The sequence below is a fragment of the Plodia interpunctella genome, chromosome 11 (genome assembly GCF_027563975.2).
Source record: "Plodia interpunctella isolate USDA-ARS_2022_Savannah chromosome 11, ilPloInte3.2, whole genome shotgun sequence".
NCBI lineage: Eukaryota > Metazoa > Arthropoda > Insecta > Lepidoptera > Pyralidae > Plodia > Plodia interpunctella.
The window spans coordinates 9,601,271-9,622,060 of NC_071304.1; the positions used below are offsets into that span (position 1 = coordinate 9,601,271).

General features: G+C 34.3%; 1 protein-coding gene and 1 long non-coding RNA gene across 4 annotated transcripts; one reads left to right on the forward strand and one right to left on the reverse strand.

Annotated features, from left to right (window-relative positions):
- The first annotated feature begins 5,890 nt into the window (after nt 1–5,890).
- On the forward strand, nt 5,891–20,761 carry Fmo-1 (Flavin-containing monooxygenase 1). Of its 3 annotated transcripts, none has more exons than XM_053751610.1 (9): nt 5,891–6,047; nt 9,170–9,368; nt 13,682–13,820; nt 14,818–15,001; nt 15,481–15,756; nt 16,123–16,286; nt 16,721–16,864; nt 17,790–20,072; nt 20,197–20,332. In XM_053751610.1, exons 2-8 carry the CDS (start codon nt 9,172–9,174, stop codon nt 17,982–17,984), a joined length of 1,299 nt encoding a protein of 432 aa, XP_053607585.1. In that variant the 5' UTR covers nt 5,891–6,047; nt 9,170–9,171; the 3' UTR covers nt 17,985–20,072; nt 20,197–20,332. The 3 variants fall into 3 exon arrangements, with proteins under 3 accessions (XP_053607585.1, XP_053607588.1, XP_053607586.1); XM_053751611.2 differs by lacking the exon at nt 5,891–6,047 and adding an exon at nt 7,696–7,832; XM_053751613.1 differs by lacking the exon at nt 17,790–20,072 and having other exon boundaries at nt 20,197–20,761.
- On the reverse strand, nt 11,936–13,374 carry LOC128673634 (uncharacterized). The gene is made up of 3 exons (XR_008405100.2): nt 12,755–13,374; nt 12,359–12,562; nt 11,936–12,075 (listed from the first exon to the last, which is right to left on the reverse strand). It is a non-coding gene; the product is annotated as an uncharacterized LOC128673634 (long non-coding RNA).
- Nucleotides 20,762–20,790: the final 29 nt, after the last annotated feature.

Below are 20,790 nucleotides of genomic sequence, written 5' to 3' on the forward strand. Positions count from 1 at the left end.
CTAAACTCGATAACCGTCATTAGCGATAAATGCCATAAATTATTTAAATGTGATCCCAATGTAATGTGATCCAAATCACCTTCCGCCATCGGCAAAGGTCCCAAGTTCGAATCTGTTTACCTAAGTACACGTGCCTCTAGGTTGCTGTGTAGATTTGTCTAGTAATACAGCATTTACTTGTTAGCCTTTCGTGGCGTGTGGTTCCGCCCTAAAATGAAACTATTTCTTGTCCTCCCGTGGATTTTAGGGACACATAGTTTTGACAGCTGGTGGGGGAGCCATTAGCATTCTCATGGAGGATTAACGTCACGCAGGCGGTTGGTCGTAAAATAACAGCCAAATTTGCGGATTTCGCGGCGTCACATCCCCGAATAAATATGTCCTTTGACATGACGTCTGTGCAACTTTCATTGTGCGTAAGATGAAGTGGTATACAGATTTGATATTTAGGTATATTATGTTCCTTTACGGTTTATAAAAATGAACTTTATCAGTAACACACCTAAAATACGTCGCAATTTCTTATGTGCTATATTTAGCGCGAGTAAACATTTAAAAAATGATGTAATTGGCCAAATCGTTGCAATATTCACTGATATACGGTAGCTATTCTTATATTTGCAACGTAGTAAAATCGTCTACTAGGCAGGGCGACCTAATTAAGTTCGCAAGGTGATAAAGAACACATATTTGAAGTGACAATATGTTTCATATTCTGCTATGTAGGTATGTTTTCATTGTTTAAATAATTTAATTTTAATTTTTTTTTTTTATTATTATTTGAAATCTCTTCTAGTTTCAAATATTGAAGACCCAATATCAGTAATTACATTGAAATTATTAAAAATATTTAATGATGTAACAAACTAATGATAAAGTTAAAATTTAAAATTTTCTAGAGAGGTGTTTACTTATCGCATCCTATGCTCAGAAATAAGTACCTACCTACCTACACACCCCTATCACATCTGAGAGTTATTTCTGTTTCGACCATACTGACTGATAGCATGCTCTCCATTTAAATTTGCACACCCGTGGACGGTGAAACATGTAGGATTAAGTTCTTCTTTTAACACCACATTGTAAAAAAAAAATGTAAACTCATGTATTTGACGACCTCGGTGGCGCAGTGGTAAGGTTCTTGCCACTGAACCGAGAGGTCCCGGGTTCGATCCCCGGTCGGGTCATAATGGAAAATGATCTTTTTCTGATTGGCCCGGGTCTTGGATGTTTATCTATATATGTATTTGTTATAAAATATATAGTATCGTTGAGTTAGTATCCCATAACACAAGTCTCGAACTTACTTTGGGGCTAGCTCAATCTGTGTGATTTGTCCTAATATATTTATTTATTTATTTTATTATTGCACATAAATAATCTTTGTCTTTTTGTCTTTTGACCATAAAGCGTCGATGCTCAGCTACTAAAAACTCGCCGCTATTACCGCGCCATAGAAGTTCATGAAGGGTAACTTGATGTGCTGTTGACTGTACAGATAAACTAATTTTCAAAAATGGTCTGTGTTGCAAGAAAATAGCTTTGATTTACAACATACGATTTATTCACTTTCAAATGTCATTTTTTTCGTTTACCCTTGTTTGTATAAAATAAGTATATTATTACATATATACTAACAGCCCGATCCGGTTTCGCTCGGGTAAAAACATTAATAAATTATACATCCAAACTTCAGGAAACACACTATCTATTAAAATAACTCGCATCGAAATCCGTTGCGTAGTTTTAATGACGACCTCAGTGGCGCAGTGGTAAAGTTCTTGCCACTGAACCGAGAGGTCCCGGGTTCGATCCCCGGTCGGGTCATGATGGAAAATGATCTTTTTCTGATTGGCCCGGGTCTTGGATGTTTATTTATATATGTATATGTTATAAAAATATAGTATCGTTGAGTTAGTATCCCGTAACACAAGTTTCGAACTTACTTTGGGGCTAACACAATCTGTGTGATTTGTCCTAATATATTTATTTATTTATTTATTTAATGATCTCAGCAATAAATCTAAATATAGGGAAAGCGAATATGTTTTATACTATGTATGTAGTGAAAATATTTGTTAGGTATTTATAAAGCTTCGTGCTTCCCATCGAGTTATAACATTGTATCTATAAATGTGTAGTAAGCATTGCCAGCCACGTAAATTTCATCACCCATTTCATCGGGTTATTGTATATTCGTCACAAAGTTAATTCGTCACGTTTTTGTACTCCCCATACATTCAAAGTAAATTCGTCACATGTATTAAAAAAAATGTGTTAATTATTAATAGGTAGGTAAGGGTTACTGTAAATTCGTCACAATTTCACATTTTACATACTTTTTGCATGAAATAGCGATAGCAAGCAAACTTATGAGCTTACGAAAGATTATGAGCGCTTGGAATGAGAGAAAATAAATCTTAAATTAAGAAAGTACTTACAGGTAGTAAGTACTAAGGTAAAATTTAAAGACATGACGATGATAACTGTGATTGAATTATCTTTTTTATTTATAATTATAATGTGGGCAAGTCGGCTACTTGAGAACTACTGTTGAAACTGATGATGTTGATTAAAAATAAATAACTTTTTTATTCTATTTATTGTATGATTTTTTCCGCTGTCTGTACTGAAAATAACGATGTGACGAATTTACAATAATCAAAATTAATATTTATTAGAAAATTATAAGTGTGACAAATTTACACATACAATTTTTTTGTGACGAATTAACTTTGTGACGAATATACAATAACCCATTTCATCGACGAGCAATAGGAGTATGACATGGAGGATTTTTATTGCGTCATGCCGACTAAACACCGCCACACTCGGACAGATGCCGTCGCGAATGAATTTCCTTACATTGCATACTTTGTTTGAGAGCTTTTATTTTGCCGCAATGAAGAACGAGTAATGTATGTCAAATGCTGTTCTAATCTTGAAGATGGACTGGCAGTATTGTTGTAGCGTGTATTTTTTCTTTTTGTTGATCTATGTAACGTAGTGTAAATGAAAAAAAAAAAACTTTCGAACCTCCATATTGGAAATATATTCAGAAATATCCATAGACTAGCTGTTGCGTGTGAATTTCCCACGGGAACAGTTATTTTTCCGGGATGAAAAGTACCCTATGTCTTTCTCCATACTACAAACTGTATCTATGAAAAATTTCAAGAAGATTTGTTGAGTAGATAGAGCATGAAGAGGTAACAAACTTACTTTCGCATTTACAATGTTAGTTAGGATTTACAAATAAACGGAACAGAGAAGGGTTCGTGTCATACATAAATCCATCGTTTGTCAGTCCATTCCACATTTATTTTTAATAATATAGAATGTTTGTTTGTAATAACTTTATTGCACGAAAATAAGCACATTAATCAAAATTAATACAAGAAAGATACATTGTACAACGGCGGACTTATCCCACGTAGGGATCTCTTACAGTCAACGGCGATAGGTTGAGAGGACATGTATACAGTAGCAGGCTGGTCAGGAGTTATAACGTACAACATGAACAGAGAAGACTATAAATTGTAAGAAAATAAATAAATAAAGTATATATAAGTAATATATATAAGTAAAGTAAAAGGAAAAGTAAAATCTAAATAAATAAATACAATAATATATAATGTTAATAATATCTGTGAGCATTAGATAACTTTTTAAGTGCATAAAAAACTTATTTTTCAATTCTCGCCACCGCTTGGTTTTTGATTGATATTTAATTATAACTAATCTCAAGAGTTTATGTACGCACAGAGAGGGTTATGTAATGTATTCTTGAAATGAACTTGAATTATGTTTTAAGATACAAAGTCTCATCCAGATATGAAATGCTTGCTATCCTCTAATGTTAATGCTAACTGATCCTTACATATTACAATACAAAGACCTCTGACGCGTCTGTCTGTGCGCGATAAACTCAAAAACTACTGCACGGATTATCATGTCGTTTTCACTAATAGATAGTGTGATTCCTGTGGAACGTTTAGGTGTATAACATTTATACCCGAGCGAAGTCGGGACGGGCGTCTAGTATTAGATATGCGAATGTATGTTAGTTTGTTACCTCTCATTCTGTTCTATATATTTTCTAACTCAAGATGAGAGACGATCATGAAAAACAATAAACAAGTTTATTTGTTACTTTCAACATTCATTTCGATACAAATTTTCAACCGCTGAACTGATTTTCATGAAACATGACTAAGAACACTCGGGATAAAATTATCTATGACACAAAAAATCTAAACGAAAATCGTTTGGGAGCTACGGTGCCACAGACAGATACACAGACAGACACGTTAAACTTATAACACCCCTCTTCTTTGCGTCGGGGGGTTAAAAACAACATTGAATATAGATTTTTTCAATCGTCTTGCATAGAAAAACAATTATTATAATTAGAATGTTTGTGGATTACGAGTGCACAGATAGACGTACTGATACACAGGCACGTTAAACTTATAAGATACAGCCTTTGTTAAAAGTACTGAGAAGAAGACATAGATAGCGTTTGTTTATATTTCCGTCTCGCTCAACGGGAAATATATAAAGTGTCACAAATGCAATGCGTTTCATTGATTTCATCAGCTCGTGATGCTCGTGTAATACGTGTGTGTGTGTGTGTGTGTAGATCTAATGCCAAGTGGTCGAATCTTGAATGAATTCAACCTTATCGCATTAATGATGTTTTTATAATGTGCGTTTGATATTTTTGAACTGTTTGCTAGCGTACAACCGTTGATTTTGGGCACTGGTTGGGCGTAAAAAGTAAACCAGATGAAATAAGTCAATCGATAATAAAAAAAAGAGAAATACTTACCTAAATCTAAATTTACATTTTTTAAATTAAAAGTTTGAGTGTGTAATAAGAGTACAATTATAGCCAATTAGAACACAGAAATCATTTAAAACTGGACTAAAACTGAAAATGCTTCGACAAAACGAAACAGCAACATTGTTTATATCTCTGTCTCGCTTCGACGGAAGGCATCTAATGCAAGTCGCTTGTCCAATTTCGTCAGCACTAACCAACGCATAAATGACCACCATAAAATGATCTCCCGCGTCTCGTAAATTATTAGCAGAGTAAGGGAATAAGATCTCCAGGTATGGTTCAATAAGTTTTGGTACCAGGCTAACAGAGATTATTAAGTAGTAGCTGATCTAGGACAGACGCCTAGTCGACTTGTGGAACAAGTCACCAAACACATTAGATTTTGCGAAATAGTTCGAAGGAATAAGGTACATTATGTAAACGCGTTGACCTTTGACAGAACCAGAACTAATAATGGAAGAGCTTCTTATCAATGAAACTTATTTTATTCAATTTGGGGGTTCAAAGTGTGAGCGCGAGGGGGGAATAGTTTAAGACGCGTCGAGTCCAGGGGTTTAAAAAACCAGGTGCTGAATCTTCCGACAATGTAGGTATATATAAACAAATATGTATGTACTTATTTATTATTTCAATGAATACTAACGTCTACATTTCACGTCATTTATATCGGATAAACATTCGAAATAACATTCTGGAATTGCAGAAACTCGTCTACTTACTCGATTAACATAAACAATAACAAAAATTAACAAGTATTATTGAAACGCACTGAATTAGCGGAAATGCTATAAACAAGACAAAACGGAAATTTTATTCTAGACGTGGCTTAGGTAATGCACTTTTTTAAAGCAAAAATAATATCAAAATTATTTCATGTTAACAAAACGAAAGTATCTGCAACGAATTATTAAAATTTTCAAAAAAGAATACGTAATGCTGGTTGAAAATGTTACTGAAAATAATTGATATAAATCATTTTGTTAAAAAACAGTTTTATTGAGTTATTTATTCGAAAGTCATGCGCGTACGCATCTCAGATCGTCATATAAGAAGCGCACCAAGCGTGATGTCTCACGCATTTTACCACAATCCCTCGACTAGTCAACGTCTTACTGACAAAATAAAAAACTTTGTGAAATTAGTGATAGTGTTGTGACCTATATATTGAAGACTTATTTTAGGAATTTATATTGATATTTAGGTAAGTTAAACCTTATTTAGAATAACAAAAACATAAACAAAACGATTTTTAATTCAATATCGACTTATTGCCATGCCATATATCCAAAATTGATTTTAATAAAATTGGATAATAATTTTATAAAAATATATTTTTTTAAATTAAATGAGAAAATATTGTACCCAATGCAGTTATACCTGTGGCTGAGAGTATATGTTGGAGGGTAGTAAAAAAAACTCTAACAGTTTTGTTTGTTATTCAAACATAATAAACCGAAATGTTTGTTTGGAATTTGAAAAAACCATGAAACACGTTAATTTTTTGGAACACCCATAAGTGTTTCGATCTTATTGAAAAATGTTTCTAGAAATGATAGCCTAAAAAGGCTATCCAAAATCCCGAAATCTCGAGCCCAAAAACGAAATTTGTATCAAATTATTTGCTAAATAAACAGGAGCTTTATCTAAATTACATTCAGATATAATTTTATACAACTTGAGCTTTTCTGTTTTTAACGATCTAACAAGTGGTTGAATTTCAAAAATTATTTTTATTATATACATTGGTGTCTAGGTATATTCAAACTTAATTAACCTCTACAGTTTTACAGCATGTAAATGACATTATCCGAAAAAAGCATTGTAACTTTTGTTAGACACTGTGAGATATATGTTTAGTACTAGCTTTGCCACGTGGTTGCTTCCATGAGGAATTCAGGATTCTGAAGAGCACAAACCTTCATCCAAAATGTCCATTATCATACACAGAAACATATTTATTTATTTAGTTTGGAAGTTCCAGAGATGCGCATTCAAACAAACCTTTTTATAGGTTTTTTTTTTTACTAAAGCGCAACCGTGGTTATTTTGAAAGTAAACCTAATTAATTAAGAAATAGGTAATAATTATATGTAAGAATATAAAGGAATAATATTACACTTCCATTTAAATTTAAATCGAAACAAATAAAATTGTCACAGTTTAAAAAATTCTTAACAGTCTTAACATGATGTGGAGTACCTTGAGTAGTAGTTCGATAAGAAATGGTTATAATGAACTTAGAAAATAGATACGATTGTAACCAGATATGTACCATACAAGCGAGCATATTTATCTCCATGCAGTGGAAAGTGATCTGGTTAAAACTGGATTCACCACTATCAGTGCACGTTTACCCTTCCAATGTTGAATTATAATTTCAATCGGTATAATTATGTTGATGAGTTCCTACTCGTATGTTGTTGAGGGTCGCAGAAGTTGCATATTAACCTGTCTTACCTCATAATGTATATCATTATACTCTATATGGAAAACCAAAGATTTGGATGGTTTGCGTTAAAAATAAGTATGAATAGGAGTCGTGAAATGGGACAGAGACAGACAGAGCTAAATGATGGGAGTTAACGTATTGCGTCGACCCCACACGAGTCAATCCACTATTAAATGTTATAAAACTCAGCTACACAAATAACAATAAATAATATTTTTATCTGGCCACACTATGTAACACTTTCTTTCAGGGCCAGGTGAAAATGTTATTTTCTTCTCTCATACTCACGTGTTCCAAATTGCATTCGGGGTTGTAGAGCTGCGAACCTTGGCCCCGACCCCAAGGATCGCAGCTCCACAAAATAAAGTTTTTTTTTTTTAAGATTTTGCTGTGATTTTACAACCGGCTACCTCCTTGGGAATGCTATTTTAATAAGTTGCTACAACATCAACGGGAAGACAGTGGTTCTTTGAATATTATTTTCTTGTACAAAATGAAAACAAAGCTACAAAGAAACACAACCATCTCACTTTTGAAGTTAAGTGAAAAAAAACTCATAACAAACTTAATTCAGTGGAAAATTTCCGTTCTAATCCGTAAAGATATTTCATAATCTCATTGTAACGTAGTAGATTCGTTGCTAAGTAATTTATTTTTAATATATTATCATAGTTTATACGAAATGATTAAAAATATTTACTGTATGTCTACCGTTTCGTCTCGTTAGTTAGTTCGTAATTAGCGATATCTACAGTGAACTATGACATATAGTACGGTACATAGTTGCAGCGGTCGGAAACTCGGACAAAATTAATGACTTTACCTACTGATTCATTCGACGAACAGCGTAGAATGTAATTGTGTTATAGATGTATTATCTCCTCATATTGCGCCCAATATAATTATAATATTACATATTTTCAAACAAGCTGAAAGCGTATCATATCATCTTGACGGTTGACTGTTTAACTTCACCCTTTTTGACAAACCTTCTTCCTGCGCTGTACTAAACTATGGAATAAACTTCCCGCAGCGTTATTTCCTATTAGTTACAAGGTTGGGCCCTTCAAGAAAAGAGTATCGCTTTCTCAAAAGTCTGCAACATATCGGTGACCCGTGTCGGGTTGCTTGCGATGTTTATTGGCAATCTTTATGCTTGTTTGCCCACTATAACAATAAAAAAACAATTATGTCTGTCGTGCCATATCAGAATACGATGTCGACGATGACAATTTAAAAAAAAAACATTAATTGTTGTTGCTGGCTGAATGCCGACTTCCATCGCCGGTCACTTTATACATACCTACTTATTTTTTAAACTCATAAATTAGGAAATTAAGACTGGCTGGCCTGAAATGTTGTTCAAAAAGCGCGTATGCATTGCGCATTAGAAAATTGTTGAATTTTGTTTTCAATTTGTAGTTTCTTCCAAATTTAAAACATTCTTTGATATTTGATGATAATTATATCGACATGTTGTCGTCTAGAAACATTATTAAAGATATTTTTATGCCACCATGAATAACGAAACTGCACAAGCTGTGATAAAATAACCGTTTGCGGGAAATAATCTTATTTAATTATCCTTTTAGGGTGGTGTCTTATAAACCACTATGTATCACATAATGATGATGACAAAGCCAATGTTGGCAATGAAAGCCGAGGCATGTGTTTCTATCTCTTTTTATTATTTATCCCTAAACTACTTAGAAATTCAACGAAGAGAAGGACTGTATATATATAACCGAAGAATACCCCTCTGTAAGCACTGTACGGTTGTTAAAACTCGCAAAAATACTTGTCATCATACTTCATCAACTCTTCAATCAAACTACCAGGCAATCATAAACTACCAACAACTCTTTACATTCCAGCAATGGCACGCGTATGTGTAATCGGAGCCGGTGCAGCGGGTCTATGCGCGGCTCGTCACCTGTTAGTCCAGGAGACAGTCAGCGAAGTGGACGTTTTAGAGCAAGCGGCCCAACTTGGTGGTACCTGGGTGTACACGGAGAAAGTCGGCTATGATGACTTCGGTCTACCTATACACACCAGCATGTATAAGAGTTTAAGGTGAGATAATTATGATATTGCAATTTGTTTAATAGGTGCGTTTGTATTGTTAGCTATATAAGGCAAAACACGTGTATATACGACTTCCATGTGAACCGAATCTGATGGTCATGGTCATGCAAGGATAAATCAATCAATCAATGGTTGATATTTGCTTAAAATAACTATGAATTGTTGTGGCACAACAATTCAATGAAACAGAATATTAAAATAACCACGCAAAGAGCCCACTAATTTCCAGTTACTGCATCTGGATGCCTGCTATCACAAGTACTAGGATTGCAGCTCTTCAAAGAGTATCTATTGTGAAGTATATTGAGAAAACTGGCCTTGTTAGCTAGCTATGTACGTACCGCTCGGAAGTTCTGGCAAAGTTTATCAACATTGTTTTGCAATATTTTCGATCTATATGGCAACAACTTCGATTCGATACTGTTTGGGTCACAGGCTATCAGGGCAACAGCATTTAGAAGATATTAATTTCATAAGTTCTAGAAATGTTTGTTTGACATATCCTATTACGAAAACAACTGATGAGTAAGTAATTTTGCGGAAAAAATCTTGATACCTACAGGAATTTAAACATGTGTATTTCGGGGCACACTCTAATGCCGGCTATTTCTGTGGTCTACACAATGTCTCGCCGAAATCGTACCGATTTACACAGCATGTATATTGCGTATTGTGTATGAGGTATTTTATTTACCGCTATGAAAACCCAACTGACGAATTTCAACGGTAACCAATGACAATGACGAATTTTAGCTATAATTGTATAGCGGACATAAAATGCAATTTATACACATTATATATATCGTGAATTCGTCTATGGTTCAATCGTGAATGAATTTAATTCAAAATTATCGCATTTATATCCAAAATTAACAAGCTAAAAATCATTATCAATTTTAAATATTAAAAATAATGACAATCGGAGAGCTCTTAGAAAAAACTGTATTGAAATCTGTAAAGTAATAAATAAGAAAACAGATAGAAACCTGTCACCTAAAGACATTGACCTTCTCCGTGCCGACGACGTCGTGGATAAAGATACAGATAAACCTATCACATTATATCACAACAATAAAAGGAATGAAGTACATTCAGAGTACCTAGTTCCTTATAGATTTTTTGTTTTAAATCTCCAAGAATCTGCATTCAATTTTATATGACCTTCATATACTATTGCTATTATATGTGCTACTCATATTCATTATGCCGGATGTATGGATGCCGAAACATCGAATATTGTTCCAAAAATTATAACTTTTATGTTGTTACCTACGTATAGGTACATAATATTCTGGGTTAAATTCCATTTGTACTTGTGATTGATCTGATCCACAGTTCTGGAGGCTTACTCTCGAATCACAATCCCAATATACGATCCCAATCTCAATGCAAGAAACGTCATTTGGCACTCTTGAATTTAACACTAGCGCCACATTGGTGCGGATATTGAATGAACTAAATTTCATTGGGATTGAGTTTTGGAACTTGAGATCGTTACTCTTGAAGCCACTTTGACAGCTCCATATTGCGTTGAAATTGTGTTGTTATTGGATATTGTAACAATAGCGAAAGAGTAACTTTGTTAGAATTGAGTTAACATTTTAGCTGTGAAAAAGTGCATAAAATGGTTCGTTTGGTGTTGCAAAGCGTAATTCTTAGTGATGTCTATAGGAAGGATTCGCGAGAAACTCGTAATTTGCGTAGGAATGCTCGATACGCCGATAAAACCCTTGCTATGACTGACGACGAGTTTAAGCGAAATTATTGTGTCACCAAGGCATTTTTTTATGGATTGTGCTAAGAATTTGAACCCTTGATGCAAACTACAAAAACGAGAAATGATATCAGTAAAAAATACAAGGTAATTTTGTTTGAAATTATGTGTTTGTTTGTGATACTGAAACACAAAAGAACCTGTGTTTAATAAATTGGTTTTGGTTTACAGATACTAATAGCACTTTCATTCTTTGCGACTGGCGGGATACTAGGTACTCCCATGTCACAGCAATCATTATCTCGAGCATTGAGGGATGTGAGTGCAGCATTAAACAGCCCGAGTGTTCTGCATAAACACATAATATATAGAGTGTTACATTATTACCCTGTTGTAGCAACAAAAATTATAAACACTTGCTGCATGCTCCACAATATGTGTAACCGGGCACATTTAATAGTGGAAGATGATGAGAACCCTAATAACATACAGACCTAACTGTTGATGTAGAACCTGCACTACAAGAAAGAGATGGAGCTTCTATAGAGCTGCAAAGGGGTATAGAAGCTAGAGCAAATCTTGTGCGACAATTGTGGGCAGCATGTGGTGTGTGATAATGAGTAATATTTGGTTGGGAATATCCTCACAGGAAGTATAAAAACAATCATTATTTAAAAAATATATTTATTGTTTATAATCTTTATTGACCTAAAATACAGAGAACACTAATATAATTTGTAATAATTAATAAATTATTATTTAAATAACATTTAAAAATCTACACAAAACTTCATAAATATTAGTATGGAATCATATAATGCCTACAAAACTTTTTTCACCTTGCTGCTCGCTGTGTTCTACCTGCAGCCCTGCCTCCACAGGAGGCTGTGGATTATGAATATGAATTTCTTGCTCTATTTCCAGGGTTTCAGTGGCAGCCTGTGATGTGGATGGCAGGTCTATTAATTTAGAAGGGCGAGACTGCAAAAGAAAGGAAGTTATTATATATCACATAACTGAATTAGATGTATATTACAATTGTGTGCAAAATGAATTATTTGTTTTTTACTGTTATTTTACTATAATTTTTTCCTTTAACTTTTATTTCAATGTTGAATGTATTCAGCGGATCATTATTATAATTTATGTATTTTTTTAAATTTAAATAAACATTTGTTACAAATAAATTCAAGCCCTTTTGGCATAAGAAAGACCAATACTATAATGAATAAACAAATATAATGTAATTTTTTATTTTACTCACATTACTTTGTGGAAAGGGGTCTACAGCTATTCCCCTGGTACCTGTGGCAAGAGAGTCACCCACCACCCATGACTGCCACTGACTGCCACAAATAAATAAAAAGTAGTGACAGCCCTAGCACCATATCTAAGCTACCGCCAGTGCGCCTCATGGACTGAGCCCGTTGCACAGCTTCTTCAAGGCAGACTTCTTTTCTGCCCAATACTAAACCATGAAAAGGAAATAATTATGATTTAGTACATGACTAATATTGATAGATATTTAACTTTACTCAAGTATTTCATTGCTAGCTAACCTTAGCCCAGCATATTATTCTACTTTAAGATCACTTTTACAACATTAAATCGCTAGTTAATAATAAACATTCACAACATACATACTAATAAAAATACGTACCTTAATTTCGGAGTGTAAACAAAGAAGAAACAACGTTGTTGTGCCGTGAATATTGTAGCAACTTTAAACTTCATTTTTGGTAACTTCGTCCCACAAACTTAAGAGCGCCGAGCACTTAAAACACAATATGGATTTTCAGCTTCAGCTGATTGATTTATTTCTTTTTGTATAGGTTTAATAAGTAAGTGTAACCGGCCGTCGGCTGGTTGTTTTATGTTATGACTTTTTTTTGTAAACTCTACACATGTTGAGACACAGGAATAAACTCATACAGCCAAATAAGCCGATTCAAAAATTTAATTTGATCATTCTTGTCTAAAAAATATGTTATTAGTAAGAAATAAGCATTTTTGATAAAAGTACCTCTGAATATAAATAATTTTCTTTAAAATTACTTAAATTTTATAATTTTTATTAAAGTTTTCGTTCATTCATTTGTTCTATTTCCGTGGCTGACAGGTTGATGTCATGTTGACGTACAGTGGAATCGACAATTACGAGACAATCCCAATGCCAATACAATCGCAATAGTAATGACTTCAAGAGTAACAAACAAAATTGTGATTGGAATTGCATTGAGACTAAATTGAGATTGAGATTGATTTCGAGAGTAAGCCCACTGGTTGTCTTGTGATCGTTTTTATATTGTCAATCGGACCCACATTACAAGCGTAGGTCAGTGTGTGCCGTTTAATGTTGTACAGCTAACTAAAAAGGTCAAAAAATAAATTTATTTTTTGTGCTAGTTACTCACCAAAATAATAAAAATGGAGGTTACTTTTTATAGGAAACTATTTCTGTTAATACACATAAGTATTACGATCTGTATGATGCCATAGATAGTCCTTTGTCTGTGGCGTATTATTGGTCTTCAATAATATAATTCGCCGAGTCGAAAAAGTACCCAGAATTGTATTTTGCCTCCAGGACAAATCTGCCCAAAGAAGTGATGGGATTCCCAGATTTCCCGGTACCAGAGAGCGAGAAGTCCTACCTCCCCGCGAAAGAGATGCTGGCGTTCTTGCAGCTGTACGCAGACAAACATGGCGTCACCTCGCATATCAAGGTGAGTTAACAACATCATCTACATATATTAATCTTTGAGAAGAAGACTGGCGACCGACCGACGCCTCCAACGCTCTCCTACGATTTTAGGATTTTTAGGTTGTACCATTGCTTTTTCTCGGTAGCCAACTTCAGATCTTCCCAAGCAGGTGTCAGTTTTTTGTCGCATAAGGATTTCCTTTTCTTCTTTTATTCTTTATAAGACAAACCAAAAAGGGTCCGAGGATTTGTAGTAAAAGCCTAGTACTTACTACATAGAAAAACTATGCTGTGTTACGTAATAATAATATTTTTTGGTGCCTCTTATAAAAATGAATAATACCTACCTACGAAAACTATATATAATGTATTGACTTTCCTAAATACTTGTTAATCATCATTTCAATCGAGTGTGCTCGTATTTATACAAAAACAAAGAAAAGAACGAAAAATATTGAATAACTTTTCAGAAATAAAAATAAATTTCAGATATTCTATATAGTTTTGAACACAAGTGTGGTGATTTATCTATGTAATTTCTTGACCCATTCAACGTCATGGTTATTATCCATATTAGGATTTATGTTAATAGAGCAGGATACCTATTTCACTCGGCATTTAGCCCTAGTTATTTCCGCTGTTATGTTCATCTATTATTTTCCACGTATAGATAGGTCTGATTCAATAAGTATTTAAACTTGTAAGTAGCTAACTATAAGAAACGGGACATCATATAGCAAGATATATATTATATATTTTGCTATATGATGTCCCGTTTCTTATTTTTCATCCTTTTTATCTTCATATTCGTATCTTTCGTTTACAATTATTTTGTGGTGAATCATAGCTACCTATTTAGATAAAAGTTTAATATTTGTTTCAATGAAGGCCATAAAATGAAATACCCATATTTACTTCGGCACCTTTATGAAAAACTGTAGATTCAATAATATGACATGATAAGTAAGTATATTTGATCAATTACAATTGTATTACATACAGAAATTCTTAATTTCCAGTACAACCAGCACGTCCAACTGGTGATACCCAAAGCCGGACCCGCCGGAGAGCTGTGGGACGTCTCCTTCAAAGACCTGAGGACTGGAGTCTCGCAGACCAAGGAGTATGATTATATATTCGTCTGCAATGGACACTATAACACGCCGTTCATACCTAGTATACCAGGATTGAAAGAGTATGAAGGTCAGTTGAGCATTGATATACTAGCAACATCTGCAAATCAAATCTTTTATTCAGAAATCAGACCCTCTTCACAGGCAACTTTTCACGTCAAAGTTTTGTAGCACAATTTTCTCAAAAATTTCTGGCATTTCGGAACGACCACCACTGAGACAAAATGCCAAAAAAACTCATTTAAACAGTGTTGATCCCTATCATGTCAGAAAGACTTACCATCATGATTGGGTGTGCGCCCGATTTTTTCATAAATCCATCTATGCCTACCATTATATTTTGTTACATTTACTGCAAAAGTTAAAAATTTTTCCTTCACTATCCTTTTCAAATCCAAATATTGACAAGACTTATTCATCAAAAAATTTATTGTATTACACCTCTAGTTTACTTTCTTTGTAAGCTTCTTTAGACTTCGATTAAAACTTATTAAAGATCCAAAATCTGCGGTTACAACGTGACTTAACTTTCTAAATTTGTCCAATTAGGTGACGTGATGCACAGTCACGACTACAGGGTCCCAGAAATCTTCTCCAACAAACGAGTACTCGTTATCGGAGCTGGTCCATCCGGCATGGACATCGCTCTGGAAATCACCAACGTAACTGATAAAGTGATTCTCAGCCACCACTTAAAGGAACAACCCAAGACTGTTTTCCCAGATAACTTGGTGCAGAAACCTGATGTTATCAAATTGGAAGGAAGGACAGCATACTTCCAAGATGGAAGTTTTGAAGATGTTGATGTTGTTTTCCTGTGTACTGGTAAGTTTGCTGCTAAGAATTTAGATAAGAATGCTGGCACATTTTATTTTTTTATGGAGCTGATATAATATAGGTAGGTACCGCTCTCTCACCCAGAGTAAAGTTCATAGAAAAGTGCACTTCAAAGTGGCTTTTCTCCTTTCCCTATTGCCAAACTAAGAGTAAAGTGTCTAGTTTGTATAAGACCTTTTTTGTCACAGGCATAAGACCAGCATGTCAAAAGAAAAACGTTAGACGAACTGTTTGCCGATACTGTATACAGCTATACAGTTATAGCTGGCAACCTTACAATATTTTGAGATTTACTAGTATTTCTATTCTCTGTCTGGCCAGACTTGAAATTAAAAATTATATATTGCTTTTCAGGATACCTCTACAACTTCCCGTTCCTCCATGAGTCGTGCGGCATCGTGGTTGAAGACAATTGCGTGGAGCCTCTCTACAAACACCTCGTCAACATCTACCACCCCACCATGTGCTTCATAGGCGTGCCTTATTACGTCTGTGCCTTCTCTATGTTTGACTTACAGGTCAGTATGTTTCTCTTCTTCTAAGGATACATCGTTAATTTCATATAATTACAATTCATTTGTTAATTCGTTTAAAATATCTATACTTCATTTACGATATATACCTACTCTTATAAGGATGCTTTATTTATAGATTAAATTGTTCATATGTTTACCATTATCTCTAAAAAACCTCTTTTACTCCATAATATTTCACGTTCAGTACATTGAGGTTATAAATATCTTCTTTTTGTTTTGACAAAAGACTTAACTACTAGTTTAGTATACTTTGATTTATAACATTATAAACCATTTCTTACAAAGCTCCTTAATTATGTTTTGTGGGAAAGGAATCTTGAAAGGAAAGGAATCTTAAAAACATATGATTTTTTTTTGCCCTTAAAAAATCAACCTTGGAAAGTTGTTATTGTAAAGGATAATTCTTCAATCGTCAGGTCCGCTACTACGTTCAATCAATGAACGGTTCCTTCCAACTGCCCACATCAGAGCAGATGGCTGAGCATTGGGAGGAGGAGAAGAAGGAGCGAGCGTCCAGGGGTTACACGAAACGACAGGCGCATATGATGGGGCCTGATCAGGTAATGTTTTATTGTTATCGCTTCCTAATTTGAAAGATGAATCTATTCGTACGCTCAGAAGAAGTAGAGGATCAGCTCCAAGGGAACACGAAAGGGCATATATGATAGGTTCAAGGTTAGCTTGTTATCGAAGTTGTTTATAATATTTATCAGTACTTTATCTAGGCATTTGTGTGCCAATAGTCTGACAACTCTCCTTAGTTATCAGACCACGTAAAATTGAGGAGAAAAAGTAGGAAACATACCCTGGGTCCCATACCAATGCTCTATAGCTAAACCGGAAAAACACTGAGATGAGAGACTTCTTGGTACTATCGCTTCGTGACTTTCAAAATTCATCAATTTGATGATACTGTGTCAGTTTCTAAGTTACATAACTTATTTTGAGGTGTTATGTATAGGGATCTCTCTATTAATAGGATACAAGTGCTAGATTTTAGACGATATTCTTTTAAGTGGTAATCAGTGAATGATATTTTTGATCAATAAGAGATATTGTAAAAATCTGAGCTAAATCATGGCTATCTCCATTGAATATGACAATATGTGACTGACGCCATTCTGGGTCGCATTGCGGTCAGGGATTGCAAAAATAGGGAGCAAAATAACAATAAATTTATCTTTGGCATACTTTAAACAACGTGACATAACGCCGGTAGTAGGGACATGATAATATTTGACATGTTTATTGAGATCAGAGAATATTCATGTGTCATATTATTATTACGCGAAATAATGCTTGGGGTACTATATACTTGCCTTTTCTATAATAAAATGTTTATGCCTTTAATGTCTGACGAAACGTGATAATTAACTTCAAATGTTACGTTTTCGTTTGAGTGTTCCACACGATTAATATCTCCTATAGAAAATTATAGGAGCTCTAAATGCGGCATTACCTTCACCAATTTGTATTACCAAAAAGGCCGATTACTACGTGTCCTTATCTTCGGAATCTGGGACTGAGCCCCTTCCGCCTGTCTTCACCAAGATCCATAACCACAGCAGCGGAAGGTTCCTTGACTATCTCACCGAATACAGAAACGATGTGTACCAACTGATCGACGAAGAAAACTACGTGTGTTATAGAGGAAAGGCGTGCTTCAAGGGAGAGTTTTAGAGCCCTTACTTTTCACATTTTATAAAAAGTATCGTTTAGGAAAGGCGTGCCTCAAGGCACCGTTTTAGAGCCATTACTTTTCATATCTTATGAAATTGTATAGTTTAATTTATAAACTTATATTTATTTACCATTTGTATTAAAAAAAGACAATTTTAAGGAAAACTTGTTTTTGAAAAAGGAATGAACACTAACTTGTTTATCGCAAAACATTTATTAACTTGTAATCAGCTAATATTATTATCTCCATTTATATGACTTCATATGTTATTCTTATGATCTATAAATCAATATTTTATAATTAATAGACATAATGACTTAAGATACGATCGTATTTGTTTGTCATGATGTTATATACTTATCCATTTATCTTTTAATAAACATCTTGTGTTGTCCAGACTTTGAATAAGTATTATCACTATCATACCAGCTTCTTATAACGTCTAATTTACCGTTAAAACTTTAAAATAACCGTAACATTTTATCTGAGTCAAAATCGTAACATTCAGAACATTTAAAGATCATCAGAAAGGCATATCAGAAAGGATAACAATTATAAACCAAGGCTCTCTCACCTTTGTGATGTGCATCTTAACTCTATGTAATCGCCAAGCAACACGAGACAGTGCAGTGGCGTTATTAGCGGAATCGAATATAGAGTTAACGTTTTATAGAAACGACATTAAAACTAAAAAAAGGAAATTTTGGTGTATTTATCACGTTTAGACAAAAGTCGTAGAACAAAAGATGTTAGTCTCAATGTACCTTATGCGCCTTTGGAAGGTCATGCGTTAGTTACCAGTACCTAACCCTGTATATGGCGGTAATAATACTCTTGTGGGATATATTTTATCAAGGTATTACATTGTTATTGTGAAGCGGTGGTGGTGTAATAGTTAAGATGCCCGCCTGTGGATCGAAAGGTACCAGGTTCGAATCCCACTCGTGCCACATGTGTTTGTATACCAATGTGACTCATGTATAGTAATTCTCATCGACCACCACTTGCTTCCGGTGAAGGAAAACCTGCACACTGGTTGATTCTTACTAACTTGTGTGTGAAATGGAGAAGGCAATGGCAAACCACACCATTAATAATGCCAAGAAAGTTATTGTGTTTCATTCCACGTAATAACCACGACCCTCGGCCATGAGCAATACGACTATGATTGTTAATATGACGATACGCCCGTTCACCTAAGTCAGGATAAGTCTACTCCATCGCCCAATAGGTACACGACGTCTGTATACAAGTACTCGTCGCTATACAAATATTTATACAGAGGATTTATCCTCTTTATTTGGTCCAAGGCACGCGACGAGGAGGCAGCGCGACGCGACGCGATGGGAAAACGACGCGAAAATAACTCCATTGATTCTGCACCACACAGCTTTGGTGGACAACAGACAACGGCCAAATCACTCAAAGTTTCGAAACGCTATAATGAATGAAAAATGTGACAAATTAGTGATTTTTCACTATTAATTTAACATACTTGACTAAATGATCTAAGATTCTCGTATAACTTAACTACATCAAACTTACATATATCTAGGGTTAGACCGGTTTTTGTTAGACAAATAAAACAACAAGAATTTTTTTATTTATTAAATAAAATTAATTAATTAATAATGTAACAAATAAATATTAACTAATTAATCAAATTACCAGGCGTCCATAAACACCGAGGAGTCGTATACATCGCACGCAACGTCTTGATAATATCACAACAAGACTTGTACTAAAACAACCTAGAATTTGAACGATTCCGCCGAGCGGTGGGTTATCGCGTCGTTTACCTTGACGTACATACTTGATTACTGTTACTGTCAATATCCTATATTTACAATTATTGCAATAACATTCACAAAGCCAGTTATGTTTTTGAACTGCAGTTCCTTCCTCCTTTCATGCGGATATAAAACAACCGCTCTGAAAAAATCAATTTTGTAATTTCTTTTAATTTTTATTTCTTACCTACATTTCATTTTGTAAAGAGTTAAGATTGGATTGATGGTTCAATAACGGTCCCAGGTTGGTCAGTCATATCGGATGGCTTTTAGCTCAACAAAAGTCCCGGGCTTCAGGTGATTTCAGTTGACATGTTGATGATGTCGGACCTATTTCCAACACAACATTATAAATAGTCAGTTAGTACGGTAGAAAGGATTTTTACATAGAAATAATAACATTTTTGTCTCATCTTTCCAGGAACGATACTACGCCTCTTTAGCTACGGAAGCAGGTACGCAATGCCTCCCATCAGTCCTCACGAAAATACGAGAGGAAAGTTCCAATCGTTTCCTCCATAACCTCAAAAATTACAGGCAAGACATCTACAAAATCATTGATGACAACACCTACGAGGTCATAAGTAATGGGAAACGGGAAGTACTTTGTTGACCCTACAAGGAAAAACATGGATTTAGATAAGGTTAGAATAAGTTAGCTCTAGAATCAACTGTGTTGTATAATTAAATGTAATATCATTCACGATTGGCTAAGTTTATTTTTAGAGTACGATGGAAATTTTGAGAAAAATAAATAAAATACAACTTGTGAAACAAAGGTTATAAATGTCGCAATAACTTTCTGATGATACAATTAAAATATTCTTTTTTGTGAATCAGTGAAAACTATTTACATCAAGCATAATAAATAATGTACCTAATTGTATAACAGTACCTGTAACGCCTGTAATCTGTATTGTAATAATTTTAAATAATTTATTTTATGTTCGTGTCATTTTCGCTCATTAAATAAAGAATAGTAAATATTATGTGTTTAAATGACTGCCTTTTAGCG

What these genes read in the sequence shown, in the direction of transcription:
- Fmo-1 (XM_053751610.1), top strand. Translation starts at nt 9,172, where the DNA reads ATGGCACGCGTATGTGTAATCGGAGCCGGTGCAGCGGGTCTATGCGCG. An exon ending in GCGTCACCTCGCATATCAAG is followed by an intron (nt 13,821 to 14,817) that starts GTGAGTTAACAA and finishes CTTAATTTCCAG; the next exon opens with TACAACCAGCACGTCCAACT. An exon ending in ATATGATGGGGCCTGATCAG is followed by an intron (nt 16,865 to 17,789) that starts GTAATGTTTTAT and finishes ATTACCAAAAAG; the next exon opens with GCCGATTACTACGTGTCCTT.